Here is a 25,517-nt window from a genome sequence, read left to right on the forward strand (position 1 = left end):
ATATTTTATTCCCAGAGCAGAACTGCCTTTTACCTGGTTCCAAAGCAAAGAGCATGCCAGCTAAGCATGAACCGCACCTCTGTGGAGAACCTCTTGTTAGCCAAGACCCTTGGGATCAGAGGAAAAGGAGGAGTTTCCCCTTTCCCAGTACTCCCACTATTTGAGTGGTGAAAAGATCCATGACAAGAATATAGAATGCTTCTTGCAACTCACACAGGAGGATTACAATTGAGTACTGGAACAACAGTTTTGGGGGTTTTCTATCTGCATCAAATGAGGTTAGAAAATAGAGGCCAGGATACAAACTAGCATGGTGGTCATCCTTTCTGCACTGCAAAATTCTCCTTGCTTCTAACACAGAGACAAGAAAACCTGTATGTGCCAAAAAAGGCAAGCCTGCAGTCACCCTAGTCTTCAAGACTTAGGGTAAAGGCAATTCCATGTTAGACACCACTATGCAAATATAAACCAAAGGTTTCTGATTAGTGTCTAAGGAGACCCCAAACATATCTTCCATGAGAGTCAAGTACTGCACAAAAAATGGGCACTTTCACCCAAATAACCACAGTGCAGGGCCAGGGCACTTCTGCAGAGCTCTACAGAAATTTGTTTTCCCAAAAAGTTTTCCCAAGAGTTTTTTACCTTCTGGTCCATTGCAGGACTGCAAACTATTTATGAGATGTCTGTGGAAAGCAATCACAACTGCCCAGTTTCATTTGAATACAGAAGCTTGAAAGAAAATATTTCTGTTAGAGATGCAGGGCTGCCCCCATCAAAGAAAGGCTGAAAGACACTACTGACAGTAGGGTGTTAAAGTTGGGTATTACGAAGTGTTTCATCTCACACTCCCGTCCCGAGTGGTGACAAGCAATGCCATCCAAGGCTCTCTCCATCACCAGCCCTGTAGGCTCACACAGGGGGAAGCTTGATTCTCAAGCTGGTCTCATCCTACTGCTTCCAGTGACAATGGAACAAGGGCCTGAAGAATGGCTCTTCCTTGATACAGCCTCAGAGGATTTGCAGAGGTTCAGCCGTCAGGGCTTGCTGTTACCTTGGTGAGGCACAGGAAAGGCTCAATTCAGGTCACTCTCCTGTAGTTCTGTTTTGTTACTATTTGCTCTGGTATTCACAAAAAAGTCAGATTCACTTCGTAGGACTCTAAGCAGGTCTCACTTTGTTTGGCTCCAGAAAATGGCTTTTAAGGCAAGTATATCCCACAGCATTCAAAACATTTCTCCTTTAGGGCTCTGTCTTTACAGGACTCAACTTTCTCAAGAGGTTAGTAACACTCAAAACACCTCTCAGGACTGTTTGCAAAGCTCTTATCTAGCATGTCATGCTGGACTACTTAGATCTTGCTCCTGCAGAAATTTATATGCACAGATAACTTAAGAGGAAAAAAAAGCAAAATATACAATGATTGTTAACACTTGTAAGAAAACAAGACAAAACCTCTGATATTTCCTGATTCTGGGGATCAGGAAGATTACGTCTCCAGAAAAAAAAAAGACTATCACGTTATGGACTTTTTCTCTCATCTCTGAATCATCAAATACTTCCCAGCCAGCAGTGATTGGGCAGTAACAACAGTTCTTGTAGTCATACTAACACCAATATACTCTCTTCTCTTCAACTATCTCATAAAAATGTAGGCAAGACAACATCCTTCTCTTCCCTACCCGGTATCAACAGTAACACACCGACAAGTGAGATTTTCCCCAGCGCTCCCACATACTCACCCTGTGTAAGCTTTATGTATCAAAACCCTTGACCTTGTGATTAAAGAGTGGCAGAAGAAAAAGTTTAGGCAAGTCTTTGTGTGGCTGAGGACACAAACCTGAAGTACCAACACCTCTCCATCTCTTAAGGGACACTTAGGACACTGCACTCACAACACAGAATGAAGCTGTTTGTTTACCTCCTCCTACTGGACAGTTGCAAATTCTATGTATCTTATCCATTTGAATTAGGGTAGGATCTAGAATAACCAGTGTGATACAGATCACCAGCAAGGGTCATTGCTAATTTAGCTAAAAGAGCTGTAGGACCACATACACCAAAATATAAAGCACCTGAACTTTACCACTGCAGATAAAGTTGCAATGCTCCTTAGGATTTATTTAAGTTTTCATTACTTCTGATGTGTTGCTGAGAAGTTTGCAATTAACAGTCAGGAAGAGGCATCATTCCAACCATTTCCAAACCAGTTATTGCCTTAAAAATGGTATCACCAATTCCTTTGTCAAAGCATCCCAAATACCAAACATGGGAAACAATTTTGCAACACACAAATCAATTCATCAAGAATGGGACTAAGACTGGCAGCTCTCACACAGATCTCTTAACCAATAATCTCTACTGTTACCATGTCACCTTGGTAAGACACATTAATTTTTAAAAGCTAAAGATTTTGATTATTTTCTGGTTTTTAAGATTATCACAGTCCTTTAGAACACTGAGATTGGCAAAAGATCCCATCTTGTGGGAGGTGACAGGTTAAAAACACAACAAAGAAGAAAAACCTAAACAACATTAGCAGAGACCTCTAAAATTGAAGAATTATTTCAGTCCTGAGCAGGTGTGCAGAACTTTCCTCACCTCAACTCTATCATTCCCTGACCAGTGCAATTCCTCCAGAAATATGCCCCTCCTCTGCTGCCCCTCAGGGATTCCCTTCATCCTTCTTCAGAAGAAGAGTCACTATGAATGACATCCCCCTAAGAATATCAAACCACATTATCAAAATATTATCACAGACAGGAATTAAGAAAGGCAGCACTTGTCATTTTAATCTGTTAAATACAGAATAAACATTGTATTAACATGACACAACCAGTCCCCACCCTGACCTCTTTAATTACATGTCATGCCTCTTCTCACCCTCTTCCTTTCCTTCTACTTTATGAATTCTCCAGCCTTTATTTCTGCATAGGAACAGTCACACATACATTGTGTGAATCCAGAAATAAATAATGAAATTGAATTTTGTTTCAGTGGCTGTTTCTTTCCAGGCAACCACTCCAGACTCTGTAGCAGCTGAGAAACTATTCTAGAATTCAGATTATCCAGCAACTGTATTCTGATCAACAGCTCAGCAAAAGCACGGCAATGCTCCACTCCTGCTAGCCTGACAGTTCCTTCTTGAGTGATTTTAAGACCTAGTCTTGCTATTAAAACCCCACTGATCTTAATTCCAGTAAGACTGCTTTGCTCTCCCATCTATTTGCGCTAAAGGATCCTCCATTTCTTCAAGACACTGCTATTACTTTATTCCCCCCTTTATTTGCCCCCCGGAAAAAAAAAAAAATCACGAACCATGCAGAGTAGGGCTGAGACATCATGAGAAGGAAGCTATGACATCACATAACCCCCCCCCCCCATCAACACTTAAACGGACTTGTTTAGAAGGAAAGTACCTGCTTAAAACCAGGCATCCCTCAAAAAATTAGGAAGGAAGGAAAGCCGACACAGAGGAAATTTTTTCTGTCCCGCCCTTACCAGTTCTGTGAAGAGACATCAAGAGCCGTCCCGGAGCCCACAGACACTGCCTGCAACGAGATTAAAATCCGCGTGACTGTGGCTCTTCACTCCCTTAGATTTACATCACCAGGTACGAAGAATTATATCTGTCGCCTGCTCTCCTTCTAACATTTATTACAGCTGACAATCACAGGGCCTGCAGCACGTCTATTTGTGCCCATTACCTAGAGGATACTGCCATATTTCCATCTCTGTTTCGTGACTGTTCCTTCCCCCCAGCCAGACAGGAGACAGACTCTGTCTCTCCTCTGGGGCACCTCCGAAAAGGCGCAGGCGTGGAGAGCAGATGAGTATGGCAGAGCAGGACCCCCGGGAGTCGCAGCCACAGGCAGAAGAGGCGGGTTAGAGGAGAGGCACGTCCCGGGGAGAGCCCAGCCGGGGGAAGCGGGGCGCAGGGAGAACGTGCCCCGGGCAGCCCTGACGGAGAAGCACAGCGTGAGTCACTCTCCGGAGCCAAACCCTGCGTCAGCGCGGCCGGTGCGCGGAGCCTTCCGCGGGCCGGGGGTCCCTCCCCTGCTCCCCCGCCCCAGCCCGGCGAGCGGAGCCGCGGCCGCGCACCCCCGCCCCGCACACAGCCCCAGCAGCGGGGCCGCCCCGGCGGCCTCGGCCCCCGCTCCGTCCGAGGGGGGAGCAGGGCAGGAGGGTGCCGGGGTGAGGTGTGCGCGGAGGTCGCCGCACAGGTGGCGCAGCCGCTCCTGGGGAGCCCCCCGGCGCGGGGGCAGGCGCGGGGCTCAGAGCCCCGCAGGGCGAGGGGCGGGTCCCCGCCAGCCCCGGCCCGCACCTGGCCCGGCACCCACCTGCTGCCGCCACCGCCGTCCCCTCAGGGGCGCCCGGCCCCAACCCGGCGGCCCCACACGCCGCTGCCGAGGCGCATGCGCGGGACGCGGGCGGCGGCGCGCGGCGCGGCGGGGGCTGTAGGCTGGGCAGGCGCGGAGAGGCGCCGGGATGGCGCTGGTCACCGCCGGCACGGGCTGCGGGGACATGCACCGAGTAGCCCACAGTGTGATCTGGCCTCACGAAGCTGTCACAAAATCAAAGAATCAATTAGGTTGGAAAATCCTCTGAGATCGTGGAGTCCAGCCTCTGACCGAACACCACCTTGTCAGCCAGGCCATGGCACTGAGTGCCACGTCCAGTCTTCCCCTAAACGCCTCCAGGGACGGTGACTCCACCACCCTGTCTAATCACCCATTCTGTGAAATTCCCTTGAGGTCCAACCTGAACCTCCCCTGGTGCAGCTTAAGGCTATGCCTTGTCCTGTTGCTGGTTACCTGGGAGAAGAGGCTGACCCCCATCTGGCTACAACCTACTTCCAGGTAGTTGTAGAGTGACAACTCACCTAAACATCCTTCTCTCCAGGCTAAACAACACCAGCTCCCTCAGCTGCTCCTCATCAGACTCATGCTCCAGACTCTTCACCAGCTTTGCTGCCCCTCTCTGGACTTGCTCCAGCACCTCAATGTCCTTTCTGAACTGAGGGGCCCAGAACTGGACACAGTACTCAAGGTGTGGCCTCACTAGTGCTGAGTACAGGGGGAGAATCAAGAGCTGTACATCTGAAGCACTGCTTGGTGACTTCCTCCCAACAACCAAGCAGAGGGGAGAATTAATCTCTGGCTGGTGCCACTGCCAACTCTGTGGGAAAGTAGAAGTCTCCTAAAGGATTTGCGCATCATGCCAGTTTTCTAGGATGACATTTCCTCTCTACCAGTTACTCTTTTTAAAATTTCCAGGAAAACAAGTCCAACAGCTCACAGCTGGCAGCCTCTACCTGACAAAAATTTATTTCCAATGATGAGAAAAGATACATTAACTGTTCCTCCTCTCCACACAGGGTTGGTTGGTTTTTTTTTTAAGGAGGAAAGAGGACCAAAGAAGGAGGACTTACACATCTGTCTGTTTTCTTTCTTGGCTATCCGTTTGAGTAATAGCCTGAAAATTATGAGGGTTCAATTAGAGTTATCCTTTCAAACAGATGGGTAATTAAATGTTAATAGCCCAAGCAAACAAAATGTTTTAAACACCATCAAACTCACAAACGTTTGAGACATTTTGAATGCCATATTCTAGAGGCAAGGTAAAGCCAGAGCAATCTTGACAGAAGGAGACCACAGCCTGAAGCTTCCCATTACTCTGACTACTTAATAAAGACAAGCCTTATTAAAACATACAGTATTTTTAAATCCTCTTTCATCAAGGATGGCCTGAAGGACAGCAGGTAGCTTCTTTCAGTTACTTCCGCTTTGCTTAATTCTCTTCAGCAACCACACTTCAAAAATCAAGTAATCCTTATCGTGTCATCTCTGAGAGTCTGAATAAATAACAGAGGCAAGAGGGAGCTTTTTTTATTGCACTGATGCAGAGGAAATGCTCTGTGATTTAGTAACACTGGAAGAAGAGTTAAGGGAATTATTCCAGTTTAAGTCAAAGGGAGAAGAGTTTGATCCAGTACTGAATGTCCAGTAAAGCACAGACATTACAAAACAGATCATTAATGTCAGAAATAAACCCAATTCTCTTGAATTTCTCTGGCATTCAATGAATTTCCATTATCTTTTTTCTTTCCTTATCAGACAAAACTTGTAGTAGACAACAACTTTCACATGCCAGAGTCCACCTGCCACTCAGTATCAAGCACCTACAGCCAAGGACCACAATCACAGCCAAAACGTGACTGGTTTCTTACCCACACCTGTAAATGTGATTTTCAGAAGCTACAGAGCCACAGCTACAGTATTAAACTATGAAAGCAGCACTAAAGGAGCACCTGTTTGATGACCCAAGAAGTTCCATGGTTTCTCTCATTATTTTTAATTTTTTGGCCTATTTGCTCCCCAAGGCACATCACTCTGAAAACCAGGACAAAGTTTTATCAACTTTGAGACACCTGTGGAGAAAGTTTCAGGGCATGGAAAGAAAGATGAAAATGGGAGTGGACTCAGCTCCCCTTACCTCTGCTCTTCAACAAGTCAGTCCTACACGAATGTCAGGCAGCACCTGGCCTCGCTCTTTAAGAGCTGACAGTGCTCTGTAAGGTGCCAATGAAAGGTGCTGTGATAAAGTTACCTTGTCACAATTGGGTGTTTCTCAGTAACTCAGCACACTATAGATGGAGGCTTGACCAAACAGCAGGCAAAGAACGAAAAGCCCATCTGGAATCGAGGTGGCTGTAAGCTCTGGGGGTTAAATGTACTGTAGAGAACCAAAATAACATGACACAGTAAATAGACCTGGGTCAATAAGGCTTTTATTATCTTCCTGTACCCACACACATTTGCAGACAATAACTAAAGTGCCAGTTCAATTTTCCCACCCATCTGGCTTTGGTATGGAATCAGCGCAGGTCGAACCTCCTCCTTCAGAAACTTTGCCACCTGTTCAAGATGAGAAAAATAAAATTAGGAAAAGGGCTTGCCTCCTCCTCCCCACTTAGACCTGCTTGTTTCACTGGGGTTTCTCTTTCACAAAGACACCCAGCAGTGGTATGTCCAGGGTCAAAAGTGTGAAGCCACAGGGAAGAAAGGCAAGAAAGCCAAGGAAATCCAAAGAGAGAAATGTGTCTTAGTAGTATGGCCAGAGTTATATAATATGTGCACTCTGTAGCATACAAAAAGGATGCAGGAATTAACTACACATTGCATTACAACCCATAGCCTCTTCCCACTACTTTACCTGTTGAGGAGCACGTCCAGTGAAGGAGGAGGGATCCAAAAGGCTTTCAAGCTGTTTATGGATAGGGCTGAAGTAAGGATCAGCACGGACACGGGCAATGAAGTCATTATCACCCCCTTCCTGTTTCACAACAGCTGCTGCTTGCTGAGAGAGAACACGAATCTTCTCATGGCAGTCCTGTAGGTATAGGGGGAAGAAGATGGGAAAAGAAAAGAATTCCATTGCCACTGACAGCACATGGTTATCTCACCAACTTGTGTGGGAGGGAAAAATATTGCCCTGGACAGTGCAAAAAGAAGACACAGTTTGGACTGCAGTCTCACATGCCACTACATTAAAACAAGATTTTCTTCATGCTTTCAAATCTGCCCTTTGAGGCTAAAACAGTCTGAATGTCACATACACTCCCTGTTGAACTATAACATAAACTAATGACACTGGAATCATTTTTACTTCTTCAAATTTCCCAAATACTCTGAGTCACTATAGGGTTTTTTTTTTCAACTGTAAACCATGTAAAACCTCTACAGATTTGAAAAAGGGAAAATAAAAGAATCTGTCCAACTTAACAAGCAGTGAGACTTTGCAAACCATGGCTTACATAAGGACATACTGAGGAAAAAAACCCGTTCCTTTGGAATCAATTGGTAAGAACAAGGGAACCCAACTGTAGTCAGGTACCACCTGCAAAATCAGATATTGCCATGCTAGTCCTAAAATACAGCCATGTGGTTGCATTTACAGCTATGCAAGCAGCTTCTCCTTAAATGTATTATCACTGATCTACAATTAGGACAAAAATTATCCTGTTTCCTCCATCCAAATATAATTTGGCTTCAGCACTGACCTGCCTCAGGTGAACAGATCTATCTTCTGGATGTTTAGGAGACGGAGCTGTTTAATAGTGGGGAAGTGAGCTTCTGTGCTATGAGGTGGGAAAGCCTAGAAAATATGCTGTTCCAAAGTTCTCAGCACAGGAAAACAGAACATACGAATGTGAACATGAACACCTTCTACAAATGGACTAAGTCCTATAGGTGTGTAATTAAACAGCACCAGAAAGAAGGCAGGTCAACAAGAGACACAAATGAATCACACAATGTGATTCACATGATGTGACCCTTAATGTGTTTAGTCAGGAAGCTTACTCACTGACCCACTGACATCAGAGACACAGGGGAAAGGAAAAAAGGGAAAAAGGATGTTTCCTGACTAATACAGTGGCTGATTTGACACAAGTGTTTCAGAAAACTAGAACTATTCTGCTCAAAGCTTCTATCAAACCCTTTCGTTATTCTTCCAAGTTTTAACTTCTGTCCTTGATGTGGAAATAATCATAGAAGGAAAACTTACTATCTAAAAGGTAAGTGAAAATTAGGTGTTTTATTACAATGGAAATTTAATTATCAATTTTGACCTGAATTGTGAAATTAAATGATAAGGAAATATAATCTAATTGTGTCTGGCTTTACTTACTAAGGAAAATATTTAATTACAGTTTGCTTGAACACAGGAAGCCGAATGAAGAACTATAAACAAAGTGGTTAATACACTATACTGAGTTAGGGAAGAATGACACATGAATGAGTGGTTCAGATGGTTTTACTTGCTTTTTTGTTAACAGCACTGATTCATCCTCTTCTAATTTATAAGGTAGCCAACTGCCAACATGTTCCATTTAAAGAAGCTTGGCCTGTGCTCCAAGTTCCTTCAAACACTTAAAAAAGGAAAACGCCTACGAGTATCAAATATAAAAATAGGTCTCCCTCTTCTCCAGCACAGCCAGCTAGATCAGCTCAAACACACAGTGTTCCTAACAGAAAATAGGGATTTCCACAAGTGCTCTCCCCTCAGAGAACAGACCCTGGCTTTGCAGCAGCAGTGTAATTATCATAACTCCATGGGAGCAGGTGAAGAGCAGAGAAAGGTGAGACAGGACAAGAGCTCAGATACATTTGTTTCTCAGGAGACAAACACCAGGCCGTGAACAAAGGTATTCTGGACACTTCATTTGTACCTGACGATTGCCCCCAGCCTTCACCATTGCCATGATTATATTCTCTGTGGCCATGAATGGCAACTCCTGACGGATCCTTCTCTCAATCACCTTAAACACACACAAAAAAAAACAAAACAGGAAAAAAGAAACAGCATTATAGAAAGCCTATAGACAACTGAAAACTTCACAGTGAGGTTTTTTTTTTCCTGTCCCCTTGAATCTCTAGGACTGGACAATGGTCACAGAATCGCAGAAAAGTAGGGGCTGGAAGGCATCTTTAAAGGCCATCTAGTCCAACCCCCCTGCAATGAGCAGGGACATCTTCAACTGGATTAGGTTGCTCAGAGCCCTGTCCAACCTGACTGTGAATGTTTCCAGGGATGGGGCATCCACCACCTCTCTGGGTAACCTTTTCTAGTGTTTCACCATCCTCTTTTTAATAAAAATTCTTTCCTATATCATCTAAATTGTCCCTCTGTCAGTGTAAAACTGTTACTCCTTGTCCTATATAACAGGCCCTGGTAAAAAGTTTGTCCCCATGATGCAAAGACAAATTCTTGTTTTGAACTTAGCTCTGGAAATCCAGATGTTGAAGTTGATAATACTTAGAAGCCATATCTTGTAAGAGACATTACTTTGGAAAAGATGTAGTAAGTTACAGGACTGGACGAGATCTGTCTAGACAGTATATTTTGCTGCTAAGTTATACAGATCCATTCTGTAATTCAGAGAAAAATATCCTTTGTGAGAAGTTTCATATTTACTCTTATTGACCTCACAAGAGACCTTTCATGTATGTCCTACAACAGTGAGAATATGGCAAGAATAGAGCAAAATCCAGAAACCATTTGAACAGATAAAAATGTAATCCTTGGAGTGGGAGCATTTTTATACACTTTGGCATAGTTGTAGCATTACCAAGGAAGTCCATTATCTCCTGCTTTACCTTTGGATACACCACAAGTCCCTCGGAGACATTCTGCAGCGTACTCAGAATGATGTCAGCTGTGAGGAAAGCCTCAGCCAGACACACGCGCCTACGAAACACACATACCCAGAGCCCTGGTCAGCAACAAAGGCCAGGTTCCAGATCCTTCAGGTTCTGTAAATAATGCTGTAAATAGCCTTACTGTGGCCTAACCCTGGAACTGTTCTCTTTTTTTTTCTTTTTGGTTAGTACAGAGGGAGAGAGAAAAGGGTGAAGGCACACACAGAAAGCTCCAAGGTAATGCCATGATTACACAGATAGGAAACAGGGCAGCAATCTACAGTATCTTCCCTTGTGTGTTCTGTGTTGAACTGTCTACTACTGATCCTACCCTGCAGGAGTAAGACATGCTGCATGCTCACGCTGTGCTCAGTGGGGAACTTCCAAAGAGATCCATGCATTTGGTGAGGGCTTCCTCCACGAAACCAGCTCACAGTCACAACCAGTCACAAAGGTAGCTCCTGACAAAAAGGAGAGGAGGGAAGCAAGAGGAGTAGTGGAGACTGAGCTCTATCAGGCAAAATGCTCTGCATCACAGTGCAGCAAACACAGCATCATCCATCCGTGACAGCAGGGCCTGGCCCATTCTAAACTGTGGTCTTATGAAACGTTCTAGTTCTCGAACCTTGTGCTACATCTAGGCCCTCCAATTCTATCACAGTGTCTTAAAACAACTTTTCTGGACTGCAGATTTATTGAACTTATTCTGGCTTGTTCTCCTTCCAAAACACTAGACCTTTAACAAGAAAAATCCAGGGCACAGATTTTTACAATTCGTTAATGAAGTGGACAAATGAGTCTTTTTATCAGATGAGATGAAAATAAAATTTTAAAAACATTCCAGTACATCTCTCAACACTTGGTAGCTATTGGGAAATAAACACACCATATCAACCAGTATGCAATTTCTTAAATTTACATTGTTTTCTGCTGCCTATGCAACTCTTTTTTTAAAGAGACTAGGAGCTGTGGAGTAAAGTCCCTTTGGGAAAAATCTATTTTTAAATGAAATTTTATGCAGGTATTACGTTTGTGGAGACATTTTAAAAATAACGTTCTCATCAGCAATCTTAATGCTAATCTACAGCCAAAACTGCTGCTGTTCATTGTTTCACAGGTGCCATACCTTGGAATTATAGAGATTTCTAAGATTCTAAGAGATCAAATTCTGCAACAGAATATGACTTTGAAGCTAAAATGTTTCAAAGGTAGGTACGAGCTTTATGCAGATTTAGTACTAAATAAAGGATGGAAGCATTGAATTTAATTGCTGTAATTTACTTGATAATAATTGTAGATAACTTCTGCTCAGCTCAAAATAATTGTAATGAGGAATCATAAAACAAAGTAAAATTTGCTGAGCAATATCCTAAAGACCTGTGCAGATTTTCATGAAACATTTTTTAAAAAAGTAGAGTAATTGTGCTCTTTCTCTAGGATCTGAACTACTTCTTGTAAAGAACAACATTTTTCAAAATTAAGATATGTTTGTTTAGATTATTTGGAGGGTTAAGGTATTGAACTATTCTTTAAGAGGCCAAAAAAAGCAAGGTCAAAACAAGGAGGAAAATTTGAGAAATGGGAGTACTGTAATACTATGCTATTGAAACAGGAAGACTGTGAAAGCAATTTATTACCCTGGCTTCTGTATCCCTCCCTTTCACTGCTGGTTTACTTAGCAGAAGATCTTGACATTAAAAAAAACTTAAAAGTTTTTATCTCGTGTTACAGAGGAAACCAGTTTATAGTTTCTAGGTTCTACTGAGACCGCTTTTTGTCAAGGTGGTATCTTGTGGGTTTAGTTTAAAGGCAGTATTTTCTAAACAGAGCCCAGGACCTTTCTGGACAAGGCCATCTGCAATTGCTGCACTGCACAATCTGAACAGACCTGTTGGCACTGTCATCCAGCGTTCGCTCAAACCACTGCACGGCGGCTGTTTGGAGGGGATCCATCACCAGCGTCATCAGGTGCCGAGCGAGGCTGCAGCAGCGCTCCGAACGCATTGGGTTCCTCTTGTACGGCATAGCACTCGAACCTGTCAAAGGAGGAAAAGGGATGCAAACAGGGCAACAGCAGGAGTGCATTCGGCAAGAAGAGATGAAGGTCCTCCCCCAGGAAAGAAAAATGTGTCAGGAATCATAGTTTTGACTAAAGCTTCAAAACACAACAATTTTCTAAGGGCAATATGTAATAACGAAAATGACACTACCACTTTCCCCTTCAGACCAGAAACATCAAAATGTGGGCACAGAAAAAGTGAGAAGACATTTTTGCAATTCTGCAAAATGGAAGTACTACCACATAAAAAGGACAAATAGTCTTACTTTTTAATGTAGTATTTAGCACCATCTCTTTAAGGCTACCCATGGTAATCTTAGCAGTGTTTGAGCGTCCACCTGTTCAATAACACTGTCCTTCAAAGTCAGATAGTTAGACTGCTGCCTGTTGCTCTAGTGAATGGATATTAAAATCATCCACAGAATGTAGAATGGTACAAGTACTAGATAGGACTAAGGCTTAATTTGCTGATTCAATTTTATACAACTATTTAGGGGATCTGAACTTTCAGCCAAGAGCAAAAACACTACATTTCCTTTCCCCTTTCTAGCAATGTCAGAATCACATCTTCTGGCAAGGGTGAAAGGGTCCACCCTAGCTCCACTGTTCCTAATTTGTCTGCTTATAAAGATAAAAATGCTGAGTTGAGATGAAAAATTACTTTCCAGTCAGCTTCATGAGGACTGGAAAATGTTAAGCACTCCTCAGACCCAAGTCTTCCTCTCTAGGCAATGGGGCATACATGGGTACTTCTTCTCTCCCCCCAAACACGGAAAGTGCACAAATACAACTCTGATTTTAATTACTTAATATCCAGAAACCTTTAGGTAAGGTGTTTTTTTCTTTTTCCTTCTCTTCTGCCCCCCTTTCTTTTTGCTTTAAAAGGGCCCAAAATACTAACAATGTCAACTCCAGTTCATTTAAAGCAACTTCTGTCAGTGACATTTCTAAGTTTGTTTCAAAGGCCACACCACATAAATGAAAAGAAATATACACCAGTCCAGGAAATCTCTCTATCCCTTACCAATCTGGTCTTTCTCAAAAGGCTCCTCTATCTCCTTCAGGTTGGCCAAAAGACGAATGTCAGTGCAAATCTAGAAAGCAAGCATAAGAAATTAACAAAACAGAACCAAACTGACACACACCAATATATCTTACTCTTAGTGCTCTTGAAGAATCTTTGCATCTATGTGCAAGAAGTACACTGGGGGCAGTGAAAAATTTGACAAAAAAATGGACACTGCAATCATACTTCCTGGCCTAAAAATGTTTGTCAAGAAAACAAAGACAGCATTAGATGAGAACAGGACTCCAACAAGGGCAAATATTTGCAGGGAATTGAAGACAGATCAGAAGAGAACACTGAAAATGCATAACAAAATTACTCAGTGATTTGCAAACACATATAATGTGTGCTCACTGAACTGGGAAAAAACCAAAACAGAAGAAAATACCACAGATTACTTCAGCCCAGGAGGAGGAAAAGGGAGGGAACAGAAATAAATCAATGAAAAGAATCCACAAGGATAGAGAGAATAACACCATTATCAGAAGGGCAATTAACTAGGACCAAATGGTGAAATTTAAAAACTCACACACCACTAGGAAAGACATTTACTCTAATGGGATCAATTTAGCAGAGATTAGACTAATATCTAGTGTGGGAGTTGTTAACCCATCTTGGAATCTGCTCAGTTAACTTGCTTTATTTGTCACTGGTCTTAAGATCTTTGAGATTTGAGTACCAGGTGTGTACCCAGCGGTGAATTTACATGATCACAAAGAAGACAGCTAAACAAGGAACACCAGTATTTCTTGAGAAGAGCATTCTACACCATGAGCATGTTCCTTCAAGATCTGAAATCTTTCTCCCTCTTCTCAATGTATACAAGCAGGGTGCTCACCTTGTGTATAGAAGCCCCCAGACTGGCCAGCACAGCCAGGACTCCAATATCCACCTTGCGACTGTAAGTCTGCCCTGTGACCATGTAAGCCCTAGAAACAAGCACACAAGTTGAGTGTTCCAGCCAGACACAACAGTAGCGCAAGACTGAGCAAGGAATGACATGGCTTGTGAAGTGGAGGGCTGTCATTCTGCCCTGATGAAAACAACTTTGGATTCAGGCTGTCAATTTCTTAGGGCAACATGAGATGGGAGAGAGGTAAACAGAGGAAAAATGGACAGCTGTGCTTTGACAGGGAGACAAGTAGAAGTGGCCTATTTAGGAGGTGAAGCTTCATGTGGGAAAATGCAACTGAGAATGGAAGATATCAAGGGGGAATAAGTGAACAGCAGCACAGATGTCAATTTGGCAACCAGGGGAATCTGGGCCAACACCACCAGCAGGAGTCACACACTACTAAGAATGCTTGTTACATACCGCTTAAATCCTGCCTTTGCAGTCACTAATCTGTCCAGTTCTTCAACCTTGGGATGAAGTGAAAAATAAAAGAGTTCAAAATACAACTCAGGTAAGGTCAGCAAGAGCAAAAATGATCCTTTGCTTTTCTCAAAAAATCTTTTACTTTCTGTGAAACATCCCTTCCCAAATGCTGCTCACTTTCACACAGAGCCTTGTCAGTGAGCCCCAGAGGGATCATGGTGCCCTTGTAAATTTAATGCCAGAACCTCAATGTTCCCTCAAAGAGAACAGCATTCCAGAACAGAAAATAGCTAAGACTGTAAGTCTGCACCCTGGGCTGTCTGACGTACTTTACTATGGTCTCCCTCAAAGAGCTGCAAGAAGCTGGCTTGAGTGCCAGTGGTGCCTTTCACACCCCGAAAGAGCAGGTCATCCCGAGCCCGCTCCAGGCTCTGCAGGTCCATGCACAAGTCCTGAATCCACAAGCAGCAGCGTTTTCCCACAGTGGTGAGCTGGGCAGGTCTGAAAACAATCAAGAAAACAACATGACTGACTCATTGAGGATTTGCACAAGCATCACACTTCACTGCTGAGTCTGCCATTAGGACCTCCCTACAGATTCATCTCGACTCATTTGAGCAGAAATTAACAGGTTTTGGCTTAGGCAGAAGGATGGACCAATGTCAGCAGTAAATGGTACTGAAGATGCAATCATTCCTTTCAGGAATTAGATGGAATTACATTACCAGAAAACAGCAATTTCGTGTCCCTGTGCCAGGCGGGCGCCCCCTGCCGGCCCACAGGGGCTGGGACAGACTGGGGGCACGTCTGTCCCCCCACCCCAATTCTGCTCACCTAAGGCACGGGGGGCACCCTGGCTGACTTACAGCACCGGTGTGAACTTCTCAGCACAGAAACATCTGCCTTCGCTTTGTGATTTTAAATGATTCCTCTCAGGAACCATTCCTTCTTATTTATAAAAATGTGCTCCTCAGCCTCTGGGCAAACACACTTCAACAGTGCTGTCAGCCAACACTTCTTGTAGGACCTCTACCTTGGAATAAGTAACTGCAAGCTTCAGCTACACTTCAGTCCACCTGAAAATGCTTTGAGGCAAAAACAGGGGTGTTACGCAGAACCCAGAAATAGAAATATTTCAAATTATCCACATAAACTCCAAAGAAAACCTCTATACTACTTCAAAAAACCATACACACATGAAAAAGGTGCTCCTGACTAAGCTCAGACATAAAAAGGAAGCTTGTAAGATCTGGAAGCAGGGACAGGTGATCCAGGAGGAATACAAAGACACTATTCCACACTGCAGGGATGGGGAAAGGAAAGCCAAAACCCACCTGGATGAATTTAGTGTGGGATGTGAAAGGCAACAAGACAGGCCTCTGTAAGTACAGAAGCAGGAAAAAGGAAGGCTAGGGAAAACATGGACCTAATTCTAAATAGAGCGAAGGCTCTGCTAACAAACAATGCAGAAAAGGCTGAGGCATCAATTATGATTTCACCTTGTATACACTTCTTGAATACTCCTCTGTCCTCTTTCCAAGAGCCAAAATAAAACCAACAGAGATACTCCTCCAAAAAGCTGTAGAAGAAGAGGGCCCTAGGACTAGAGCTGATGGAACTGACACTGCATGTACAGTAAGACAATTAATCAGAGACCTGACCTTTCACTCTCCTTTGGGAGAAATGTTAACGTGCCAGACAGAGCCTGACACGACCTGTGCGTAATTTCCCTGCCTCTGCTGTTCCTGTATCACTGGGGTAGAAGATCCAGGCTTACCTCATGGTGTAGTTTAATGCTTCTGAAAACAGTCTTCATGAAGCAGGAGATTAAACTACCCCAAGAACAGAACCACCCAGATCTCATTGTCCTTTGACTCGCTATCTGTAGTAACAAGTAGCCATTAGCAAAACTTTCTAGGCTGCAGCAGAAAATAACTCAGAGAAAAACAAAGAAAATGTGACTGGAAGACAGGCTTAGTGCAATCCCGTTACAGTTTCTCGAAACAGCCCAGAATATGCACATCTGTGTTTGCCTGAAAGTCATCCTTTATGAAGCTGAGTTGAAGCAACTGCTGACAGCTAGTCAAAGCAGCAGTCCAATTTCCTGAGACAAGCCTGGAGTCAGGCACATACGCCTTTTCTCAACCACCAACTGCCACTGGTCAGAGATGGGAAAAAGGATGACAAAAGAGCAGTAGCAGGTCAATTTAATCAAAGCACAGAGAACAAAAAGAAAGCAAAGACTGATGGCTACTTACTGGTAGTGAGTGAAGCCCAAAGCAGGCATGTCAGCATACTTCTCAGCAAAGTCGGCCAGCCGGCTGATCACCCTTGCAAGCTGGTGGAAGCAGGAAGGATAGAAAAGAGGTGGAATGAGACAGAAAAAAACCCCAAACAACACAGCAGAAGTTAGCATGCTTAAGCACAACATTATGAAAAAAGGGGAGGGAAACAACTGTGCAGGAAGGGACAGTTGTGCAGGGAGGGACTTTGAGGGGCAATGGTGCAGCCCCCTCCAACTGATGTAGAATGTAGAATATGGTGTGTTTCAGTTCTTCAGGGCATGCATGCAATTTCTGCTTGCTACAAAACTCAAGCAAGAGCTAACACAAATCATTGGACTTGAGCTCAAACTAGTCTAATCTTCATGCCCACCCTAATCCTGCAGTTAGTTCATCCTTGGGTATTTTCTTTACTCCTGGAATTGGTAAGAAATAAAGTTGGTTTGGGTATAATCAACACACGTACAGTCCAGGGCAAATTGGATGCCAACTCATTCAGGTCAGATAGACACCACTGCACTACACTCCTGCTATATTTGACCTCAGAAAATTTTATTATATAGTTTCTTGAATGCTGACACACTCCTAGGAATACAGCTAAGACTAAGATAATCCTGAAAGCAATACAATTGCTTTCTGAAACTAGTACCTGTGGCACAGATAAACAAGGAGAGGCTTGTAATTCCCACTGTGAGCAAAAAAGCTCTGGGGAAAGACTTGAGAAAGGAAGGGAACTGTTCACTTTTCTGAGAACAACCCAGACAGACAACTCCTCCTAGCTTCCCACAAAGGTTTAGGAAAATCCAAGTTAAACACAGGCTTTGCACAGGACATGAGTGCTCCCCAATTCTGAGACACTGCAGAACCGCCTTCTCACCTTGGGTAGCAGCAGGTTAAACCCATCACGGAGGACAATCAGATCCTGAAAGAAGCAAAGAAATGAACTTTGGGCCATGTCTAAAGGACCAGATGTAACAGTTTCTCTCAGAGAGGACACAGATCTTGCTTCGTAGACTCAAAAGTCTCCTCTTAAAACTTTCTTAAAGCTTTACTCTCCTTCTTGTAATAGAACTTGCACTGAACTTGCACTGAACTTGCTTATGACAAAAATGCTGGATCCACCATTGCTCCTTTTATACTGTCCATGGAAAGTCATAATGAGTGGTGGAAGGCCTGTTTCCACCAAGTGCCTATGAATGATTATTTTGAGGTTCTTGGGACTGCCCATGGAATGACAGACTAAATCATACCGTCCCCAGTGGAAAACACAGGCATTGTAGGCCAAAGACAGCAGGAGGGTAAGTGGACTGATGAGGCACCAGTCATCTTTACTCCTTCTTTTGTGACTGAGGTACAGCTGGGCGCAAGTGTCACCAGGAAGGTGATAGTACCAAAAAGCTAAACAGGTTTGCAAAGAAGTAGAGAAAAAATAATCACACAGCAGCTTCTCATGTGACAAAAGCAGCTGTGAAGTTGCAGTGGCTTCAACAGTGGAACAGCAACATATACTGAGAAATGAGGCTTCCATTTGTACTCTGTTTTAGATGAGGTTTTTCACAAATATTTTACACTTTTATAGAATGGTAGTACTTCCTTTTTCACTTAACACTGATCCATTCTCTTGGCTGCTGAAAAGCTTGTTTTCCCCTGAATTACGCAGGGGTTCCAAGAACAAATTGAAAGCTCATGGACCTTGTTTTGTAAGTCAGTGACCTCTTGTCCCAGTGTTGTAACTGATAAATCACACAGTTCACATGTTTCTTCGTGTGCTTGCAACTCCCGTCTTATCTCCTTGAGTATTTAACATGCGAGCAGAGGTGAGGGAACAGTTTCCAGATAGATCTTGCTTCACATCAGAAGAAAGAAGGCAAGTGAAGCTTGCCTTCCTGGGGTAGCCAGGTTAGGGAACTGAATTAACTTCAACAGTAAAATTAACAATAATGTCTGAAAATCCATTTAATATTTTATAAAGAAAAGCTTTTAAAGAGCTCTAAAATAAACAACTGTAGCTTTGTTTTGCCCAGCTCTGCAGGCAGAAAACTGGAAATATTATATTACCGTGTTATCCCCTACATAGCAGGAAGTTGCTCCAAGGTGAATGATGGCTGCAGCTTTCGGACAGCAGTGGGCAAAGGTGTGCACGTGGGCCATCACATCGTGACGCAGCTTCTTCTCTTCCTCTGCTGCCATCTTGAAGTCAATGTTGTCCAGATTTGCTTCCATCTCCCGTATCTGCTCATCTGTGATAGGAAGCCCAAGTGACTGCAAGGGGAAAAGAACTTTTATTGCTTTTTCTCTTTACCAACAAACTGAGACAGAAGCTGTTTAAATAGTTTACTCCTGTATGACATCTCCCAGAAGCATGATAATTTGATATAATTGAGCTGTAACAGCAAATGCTTTCTTTCTAGGGCTCTCCAGCCTTTTCCAATAGGATAGGACAGTGTTCATTCTTAGATGTTCCTCTTGGGCTTCATACTTTCCTCAATCATGTAACATTCCTGTGAAAACTACAAAAATTAAAACACATGGGGAAAACTGATATAAAACCAGTACAGTTTAAACTTCTTTTAATGAATTTTACCTTTTAGGTAAAGAAAAATCCAGCTACCATGTAACTAAATAGCTTGTGTCAGGAAAAACTCTGGACCACAACTAGACCTACACAACTGTAAACAGGGGGCTTAGAACACATGGAAAGGTATATATGTTTTATATGTTTGTATCTTTTCAAAAGTCCTGAAGTACCTCATCTCCGACTGAATATGAAACCTTGCAAAATCAATTACTTGATCTGGAAGAAGGAGATGAATGCTCCTAGTTCATGTTCGAGACTAATTGCTAGAGCTTTTCAGCAAGCTGACTTAAAAACAAAGATATCCAACCACAAGATTACACACTGGTGTAATTCTTGCACAAACTAACTAAGATGAGAAAAATGTCTTTTCCTGATGCTGAGAAATTAAAAGTATCACAAGGAACTTGGCATTATGGCCTTTTCCAAATTAAAATTGTATTGTCCTGTGCATCAGTAATGAGAAATCACCAACCAGGAGGTTTCCAGGATTCAAAGTATTTCAAAAACTGGTTCTGTTCAGAATCAAACTGATTGAAAAAATGTTTTGCAGACATGGAACCTGGAAGTGAAGAAGACAGCAAGTGAAGCAGATGTGTCAAGGTCCTCATCAGATAATTAGTACCCAAATTTATTCTACTGCAAGCATATACACGACTGTGAGTGTCCAGCTAAATGAGGAAAAGCACTGGGCCCCAGACTGCTGCCTTTGAGGTGCACTGATACAGACTGTAACTGCCTAAAAGCACAGGCAGCTCAGCAGGGAATACACTCTTGTGCCAAGATTAAAATCTCATGCCTTGCTCAGATATCTGTGATCCTTTGGGAAAAGCTGACCATACTACAGAGTCATACAGACAGCAAGGAAATAACCCCCCAAAAAGGGATGACTTGACATAGAACATATGCAAGGTAGGGTAGTACCAAGACAAATGATGTTCTCATCTGTCCACAAATGTGTGAGGCCTCTTCCCTATGAGCTTTCTCTGACATTGGCAGTACCTCAGAAAGAAAGCAATCAAACGTCCTTCAAACCCATGTACCTAAGAAAACCAAGTAGGAAAGCTACAGGAAGGAGAACATAAGGTTTTCCCAAAGCACCATAGGTCAGTGAGGTCAGTGATGAGCTCTCTGGACTGTCCTTTTAGGGTGTCATTCCTTCAAGACTGTCCCAGTATTTTGATGTGCCACTCTAACAGCTATGGCTATTCATCACTATTCCTAAAGGATGGGGCAGAGCAGGCAGATGACATGGCACAGCTCCTTCACACAAAATGAGAACACTGGGTTGCTCATCATATAAAGAACAGAAGAATATTGAAAATTGAATTGGACAGAAAAAACAGATGGAGGGTTACAGAAAGAGAGAAAACATTTCTATTTCACATGTGCAAAACATATTGTAAGTCAGTTTGATGCTGCAGGATGTCAAAGCTACTTCTACGAGAAGGAAGAGCTCCAGGAAATTTGTACTTAACTTTCAAATACAATTAAGTCAAGAATTCAAGATAAAAAGTGTAGGTACAAAAATGCTGCTAGCAAGGATTTTCTTGCTATTTTCTAAGTCTGTGAGAGACTTTTCTCTCTCACAGAAGATGTAGCAGGGAATGTAAACAACCAAGACACCTGCAACCTTGGAAAGTCTTGTTTATGGTATAGTAGAAAAATATTTTGACAATGGATGTTTTAGGATTTTAGCCAATCACCCCCAAGGGGTGGCTGGTCCTTTGTCCAATTAGACTATGAAGAAAAAAGTCTATAAAAGAGTTTGTAAAATAATTAAACAAATCAATCTTGCTGCACAATTCCTGCCTGCTGGATCTTCTCCTCCTCCTCGTCCCTATGGCTGCGGGACACGGTGATACACCGTAGGAACCAGGCCTACGATAATAAAAAAGTGTTAACAGAAGAATCATAACACAAGGGAATTTATGCAAAAAAATTAAACTAGAGTTTTGGGATGGGTACAAATTCAGCTCTTAACCCAAACTTTAAATACTGTCAGTTGGGAAAAAAAAAGCTTTTCTTACTAATCACACACTTTGCTAAGCCTGCTCTTTCAAACTCCTGCTATTGCCTGCTGAAAGGAGCAAAACACTGTATAGACTTTCTGCCAAATTCAGCTTCTACTGAAATAATTCTTCCATTCTTATCTCACATATTCCAAGTGGACCACTTGAAAATTTCACCTATTAAGTAGAGTGAATATTGAAGCCATCAGCCTGGCCTTGTACTTTACCTAAAATTTTATCACTAAGTTGGCATGTCTTCTCTCTTACTACTCTCTGCAACTTTCAGAAAACCGATGATTAGATCCTCCTAGATCTGATTTATCAGAAGACAAAAGTAAGTATTGCCATTGCCCACAGTTCATCTGTTACTGTTTGGTTTTTAATGTATCTGAAAAGATACACTATGTATCTTCAGTAAGAATGACTGAAGAAGCAACATATGAATATCTTGGAAGTGAGGAAATGTGCTGCAGTAAATTGCCATAGTTCATTTATTACCTGGTATTGGAATTGGTATTCTTTTCCATAGAAATACTATGCATCTTCTATAAGGAACCTAAAGAAACTGTTTATATCTGTAACTAACTGATCACTGACAGAGGTAACAGGTGGTGGAAGTAGCTGACTCTTCCTCCTTTAGTCCAAAGCTGACATTAGATTACAAACTGCTCTGGAATGAGAAGACAGATAAAAATAGTAGTCTCCCTCTTCCCACTATGAAAAGAGAGCTCAGGAAGTTTTAAGACCTGTCTCTACTTTCTGGGAACAAAACTCGGGGGCAGCAATGGGAAGCAGAGCAAGGGTCAAGAGATGGGGTAGCCCCTAATTCAGGGCTTGGGAGTGGAAACCTAGAAATATCAAACTGGTTCTTTCAAGCAGATTGCTTTCTCCTATTGGGCAACTCACGTATCCTGTTCTTGAACAGAAGAAAAAGTGATAATTATCTGCTGGAATTGATATGACTACATTTAAACTGTCATGTTTCCAATATGCAAAGCTCCTCAAGCATGCATTCATGGTATTGGCACTTCCTGTGCTAGATAAGATTTGCAGCTTTCTCACGCCAGCATCTAAACTGTGACAAAATCAGGCACGTGGTACTTCAGAAGGTGACTCTTGTTTAGCACAGATGTATAAGTACATCTTCAGATTCTGAAACATCACATTTGGTCCAGCATATTATTGACAAAGCTGCTGTAGTGACACGATCCTTCATGGAGAAGGAACAAGGTAACACTGTGCATTGCTTGTTCATTCTCCAGCATGGTGCTTCTCTGCCTTTGCACTCACAGTAACAGACAGACCTAGTGCTTGGATTTCTTCCTAACAATCCCAGGGCTTTGAAAACAGAAACTGGACTCTGCACAAAGTAAACAGGCACCTATTGAGTCTGAAAGCTAAAGCCATTCTGTCAGAAAGTGGGTCGGTTTTGTGACTTTTTTATTTGAGGTTTTTTTTTTTTTTTTTGGAACACATTACAGCTTTTTCACTGTCAAAAACCTGGTAAGAGTCACAAGGAATCAAGTTAGTGCATCTTAAAACTGACTGTCTCAACTAAGATGTAATAATGGCTGTACATGTACCCCTAATTAGGACCACAGTCCAAGTCCACTCTACTAACACAACAGCTTGCAATTAAATGGACATGCTCTCAGTTGCTGCTTCCTAATAGTTGAATTAATAATATACACAATAGCCAATCTTTTGTGGTACTGCCTACCAGAAACATCACAACTACTTCTGCTCACTTTGGCCAAAAGTAAACTTATCTCGGAAAAAAGAGTTATGCAAAAACAACTGGCTGCAGATGCAGGGGGTGGTCCGGTTGGCTCGGACTGACAGCCATCGGATTGAACGGGACAGTGCACCTCATCCGTCACACCTCCTGGAAAGCAAACAGCCGAGCGCTTGAGAAGGACACCGATGTTTGCTCAAAGGCAATCCCTCACCAAAGATTGCTTAGCGAAGCTTTTACAAAACCAATTTTATAGTGCAGGCAAAAGTGCAAGGGGAGGGTACGAGGCGAGAAGAAGTGATTTGCTGAGGGGCGACAGGTACGCGGAGGATAGTGTATAGAGGGCTGGGTAACCCTGAACTCGCACACCCCTCCATCCCCTGCGCCCCCTTCCTCCCTGGAATACGCCAAGGAGCGCCTGGAAAGTTGCTCTGGTCGGTTCCCCGAGGGTAGCTCCGCGAAGGTACGGCCGATTCCCGTCAGTTCCCGGGCGCTCCTTTGCCAGAGCCCTTAAGGGAATCGGGACGTGAAGACGCCCCGGCACCACGCTCCCCCCGCCCCGGGCCGCTCTGCCCTCAGCGCCCGTCCCGCCGTTACCTTCTCAGCCTGGGCGAGGTAGAGCCAGAGGCGGCGCCAGGTGCCGAACTTCTTCCTCTCGCTGAAGTTGAAGGCCATCTCGGCGCTGGCGTACCGCGACACCAGCGGGGAGCGGTACCGCGCCATCACGTCCTCCTCCTCGCCGGGGGCCGCCATGGCAGCGGCAGCAACAGCTGCGCAGGGCAGTGGCGGGCAGCGCGCGGCGCCGCGGGGAAAGGGCGGGCAGAGGCCCCGCCCCGCCGCCCTCAGCGGGAACGCCCCGAGCCCACGGAGGGCCCGGCGCCCCCCCGCGCTCGGAGGCCAACGCGGCCTGAGGGGCCCCGACACGGCCGCGGGACACAAAAACGTGCAGAAAACACGAGCTTTAAATGCTTAGCAGCCAAACACATTTATTAGTCTTTTTTTTTTTTTTTTTTTTCCAGGAACCCAAAAATAGTTTGTAGTTATAATGTAAGCAACTGAGTTGCACATAATACAATCATATCTTTCAAAAAAAGAAAAAATAAAAACGAAAAAAAGCTGTTTAAAAGCCCAAAAAAAAAAAAACCTTCAGAAAACTTATATAAGTATTACACCATCTCTCAGTTTCAATGAAATGACGACGACTTAATTCCTTATTACTCTTAACTTGTCACACTCCAATAAAACATCACCCTTTTGTTTGTTTTTTTTCTTTTTTTTTCCTTTTTTTTTTTTCTAAATCCAGCATGAGAAATACAGTACCTGCTATGGCAAAAATACACATAAAATGCAACATTTCAGCTTATTTGTACATTAGTAGAGTTTAAACATTTTATTGGTTTTTTTTTTTTCTTTTTAAGTGAACCAGTGATCTTAAGTACCACTATACTAAAAGTAAAATAAAAATATAGAAAAGGAGGAAAAGGGGGCAGCCAGCCTTACAAGAGCACCTTCTAAAGTGCTGAGTTTCTGTGTCCATGGAAAACCCTTAGGAAGTTCAAACATTTCTGAGAATATGGGACGAAAATTAAGATGAAACCTGGATATGCAAGACATTGTGTCATCTCCTCTACATTCTCCCCATTTGTCCTGTAATTTTCTTTACTGCACACTGTAGAAGGAGGGGAGAAACCAGAACTATGGTAAGAGTTTAGTAAAGGAAGCCATTTCAAGTATAAGAAAAAAAATAAACACTTACAGGTAACTTGCAAATAGCATCAATATACACACAGCCACTATTTTTATTATTACAATGTCTGCTTCTGGGGGACAGTGTTTCAGGCAAGAGGACTTTAGCTGTACCTTCCTGTTACCTATTTATGTGCAAAGTAGAAAAGCTGCCTTTTCTAATCCAGCCATATTGGACATCATTGATTTTCTATTCAGCCATCTCATCCCTCCATTCCATAAGGAGAGAAGAAGGTGGCATTATTTTACCAAGAAGACTAGATGAAATGAATCTCTTTCTCCATTCCTCTTCCAGACACACCCTTCTCCCATTACTTGTTTGCAATGAAGAGAAACTTGCCAAACTCCTGATGCCCACCAGTAGCCAGTTTCCTGAACAGGTAGAAGGCATTTACCTTTGTAAACATAATCCCTTATGTTTGTGGAACTCAAAGCAGCATTTCGCACCTCCAGCCGAGCAATGGAGATGAAAATAGATCAGAACGCTCCCCTGTCACTGCTTTTCCTCCTCCCCTTTCCTCTTCC

General features: G+C 43.2%; 2 protein-coding genes across 6 annotated transcripts in view; both read right to left on the minus strand.

Annotated features, from left to right (window-relative positions):
- The window catches only part of SGSM3 (small G protein signaling modulator 3), a 29,875-nt gene extending 25,465 nt beyond the window's left edge, over positions 1-4,410 (minus strand). Inside the window, exons 1-3 of one of the 5 annotated variants that reach the window (XM_069002717.1) lie at positions 4,338-4,408; positions 3,499-3,548; positions 2,599-2,717 (exon numbers count right to left, since the gene is read on the minus strand). The gene's annotated coding sequence lies outside the window, so the exon portion shown is untranslated. Of the gene's footprint in view, positions 1-2,598; positions 2,718-3,498; positions 3,677-3,704; positions 3,785-4,337 lie in introns of those variants that run through there. The other 4 variants (XM_069002714.1, XM_069002716.1, XM_069002718.1 and 1 more) reach the window with 4 other exon arrangements.
- Positions 4,411-6,765: 2,355 nt separating this feature from the next.
- Positions 6,766-24,059, minus strand: ADSL (adenylosuccinate lyase). The gene is made up of 13 exons (XM_069002719.1): positions 23,844-24,059; positions 18,983-19,186; positions 17,802-17,846; positions 16,901-16,980; positions 14,972-15,143; positions 14,640-14,686; positions 14,163-14,253; positions 13,283-13,352; positions 12,088-12,235; positions 10,158-10,248; positions 9,230-9,319; positions 7,213-7,389; positions 6,766-6,914 (listed from the first exon to the last, which is right to left on the minus strand). The coding sequence occupies exons 1-13, from the start codon at positions 23,997-23,999 to the stop codon at positions 6,828-6,830; spliced, it is 1,458 nt and encodes a 485-aa protein (XP_068858820.1). The 5' UTR covers positions 24,000-24,059; the 3' UTR covers positions 6,766-6,827.
- Positions 24,060-25,517: the final 1,458 nt, after the last annotated feature.

Source organism: Aphelocoma coerulescens, chromosome 1A (assembly GCF_041296385.1).
Source record: "Aphelocoma coerulescens isolate FSJ_1873_10779 chromosome 1A, UR_Acoe_1.0, whole genome shotgun sequence".
NCBI lineage: Eukaryota > Metazoa > Chordata > Aves > Passeriformes > Corvidae > Aphelocoma > Aphelocoma coerulescens.

Bases quoted from the DNA above. Each gene is read 5' to 3' on its own strand.
- ADSL (XM_069002719.1), bottom strand. From the start codon at position 23,999: ATGGCGGCCCCCGGCGAGGAGGAGGACGTGATGGCGCGGTACCGCTCC. The intron at 19,187-23,843 runs GTAACGGCGGGA...TTCCCCTTGCAG, and splicing joins ACCTCGCCCAGGCTGAGAAG to TCACTTGGGCTTCCTATCAC. The intron at 13,353-14,162 runs GTGAGCACCCTG...CTTGCTTTCTAG, and splicing joins TGGGGGCTTCTATACACAAG to ATTTGCACTGACATTCGTCT.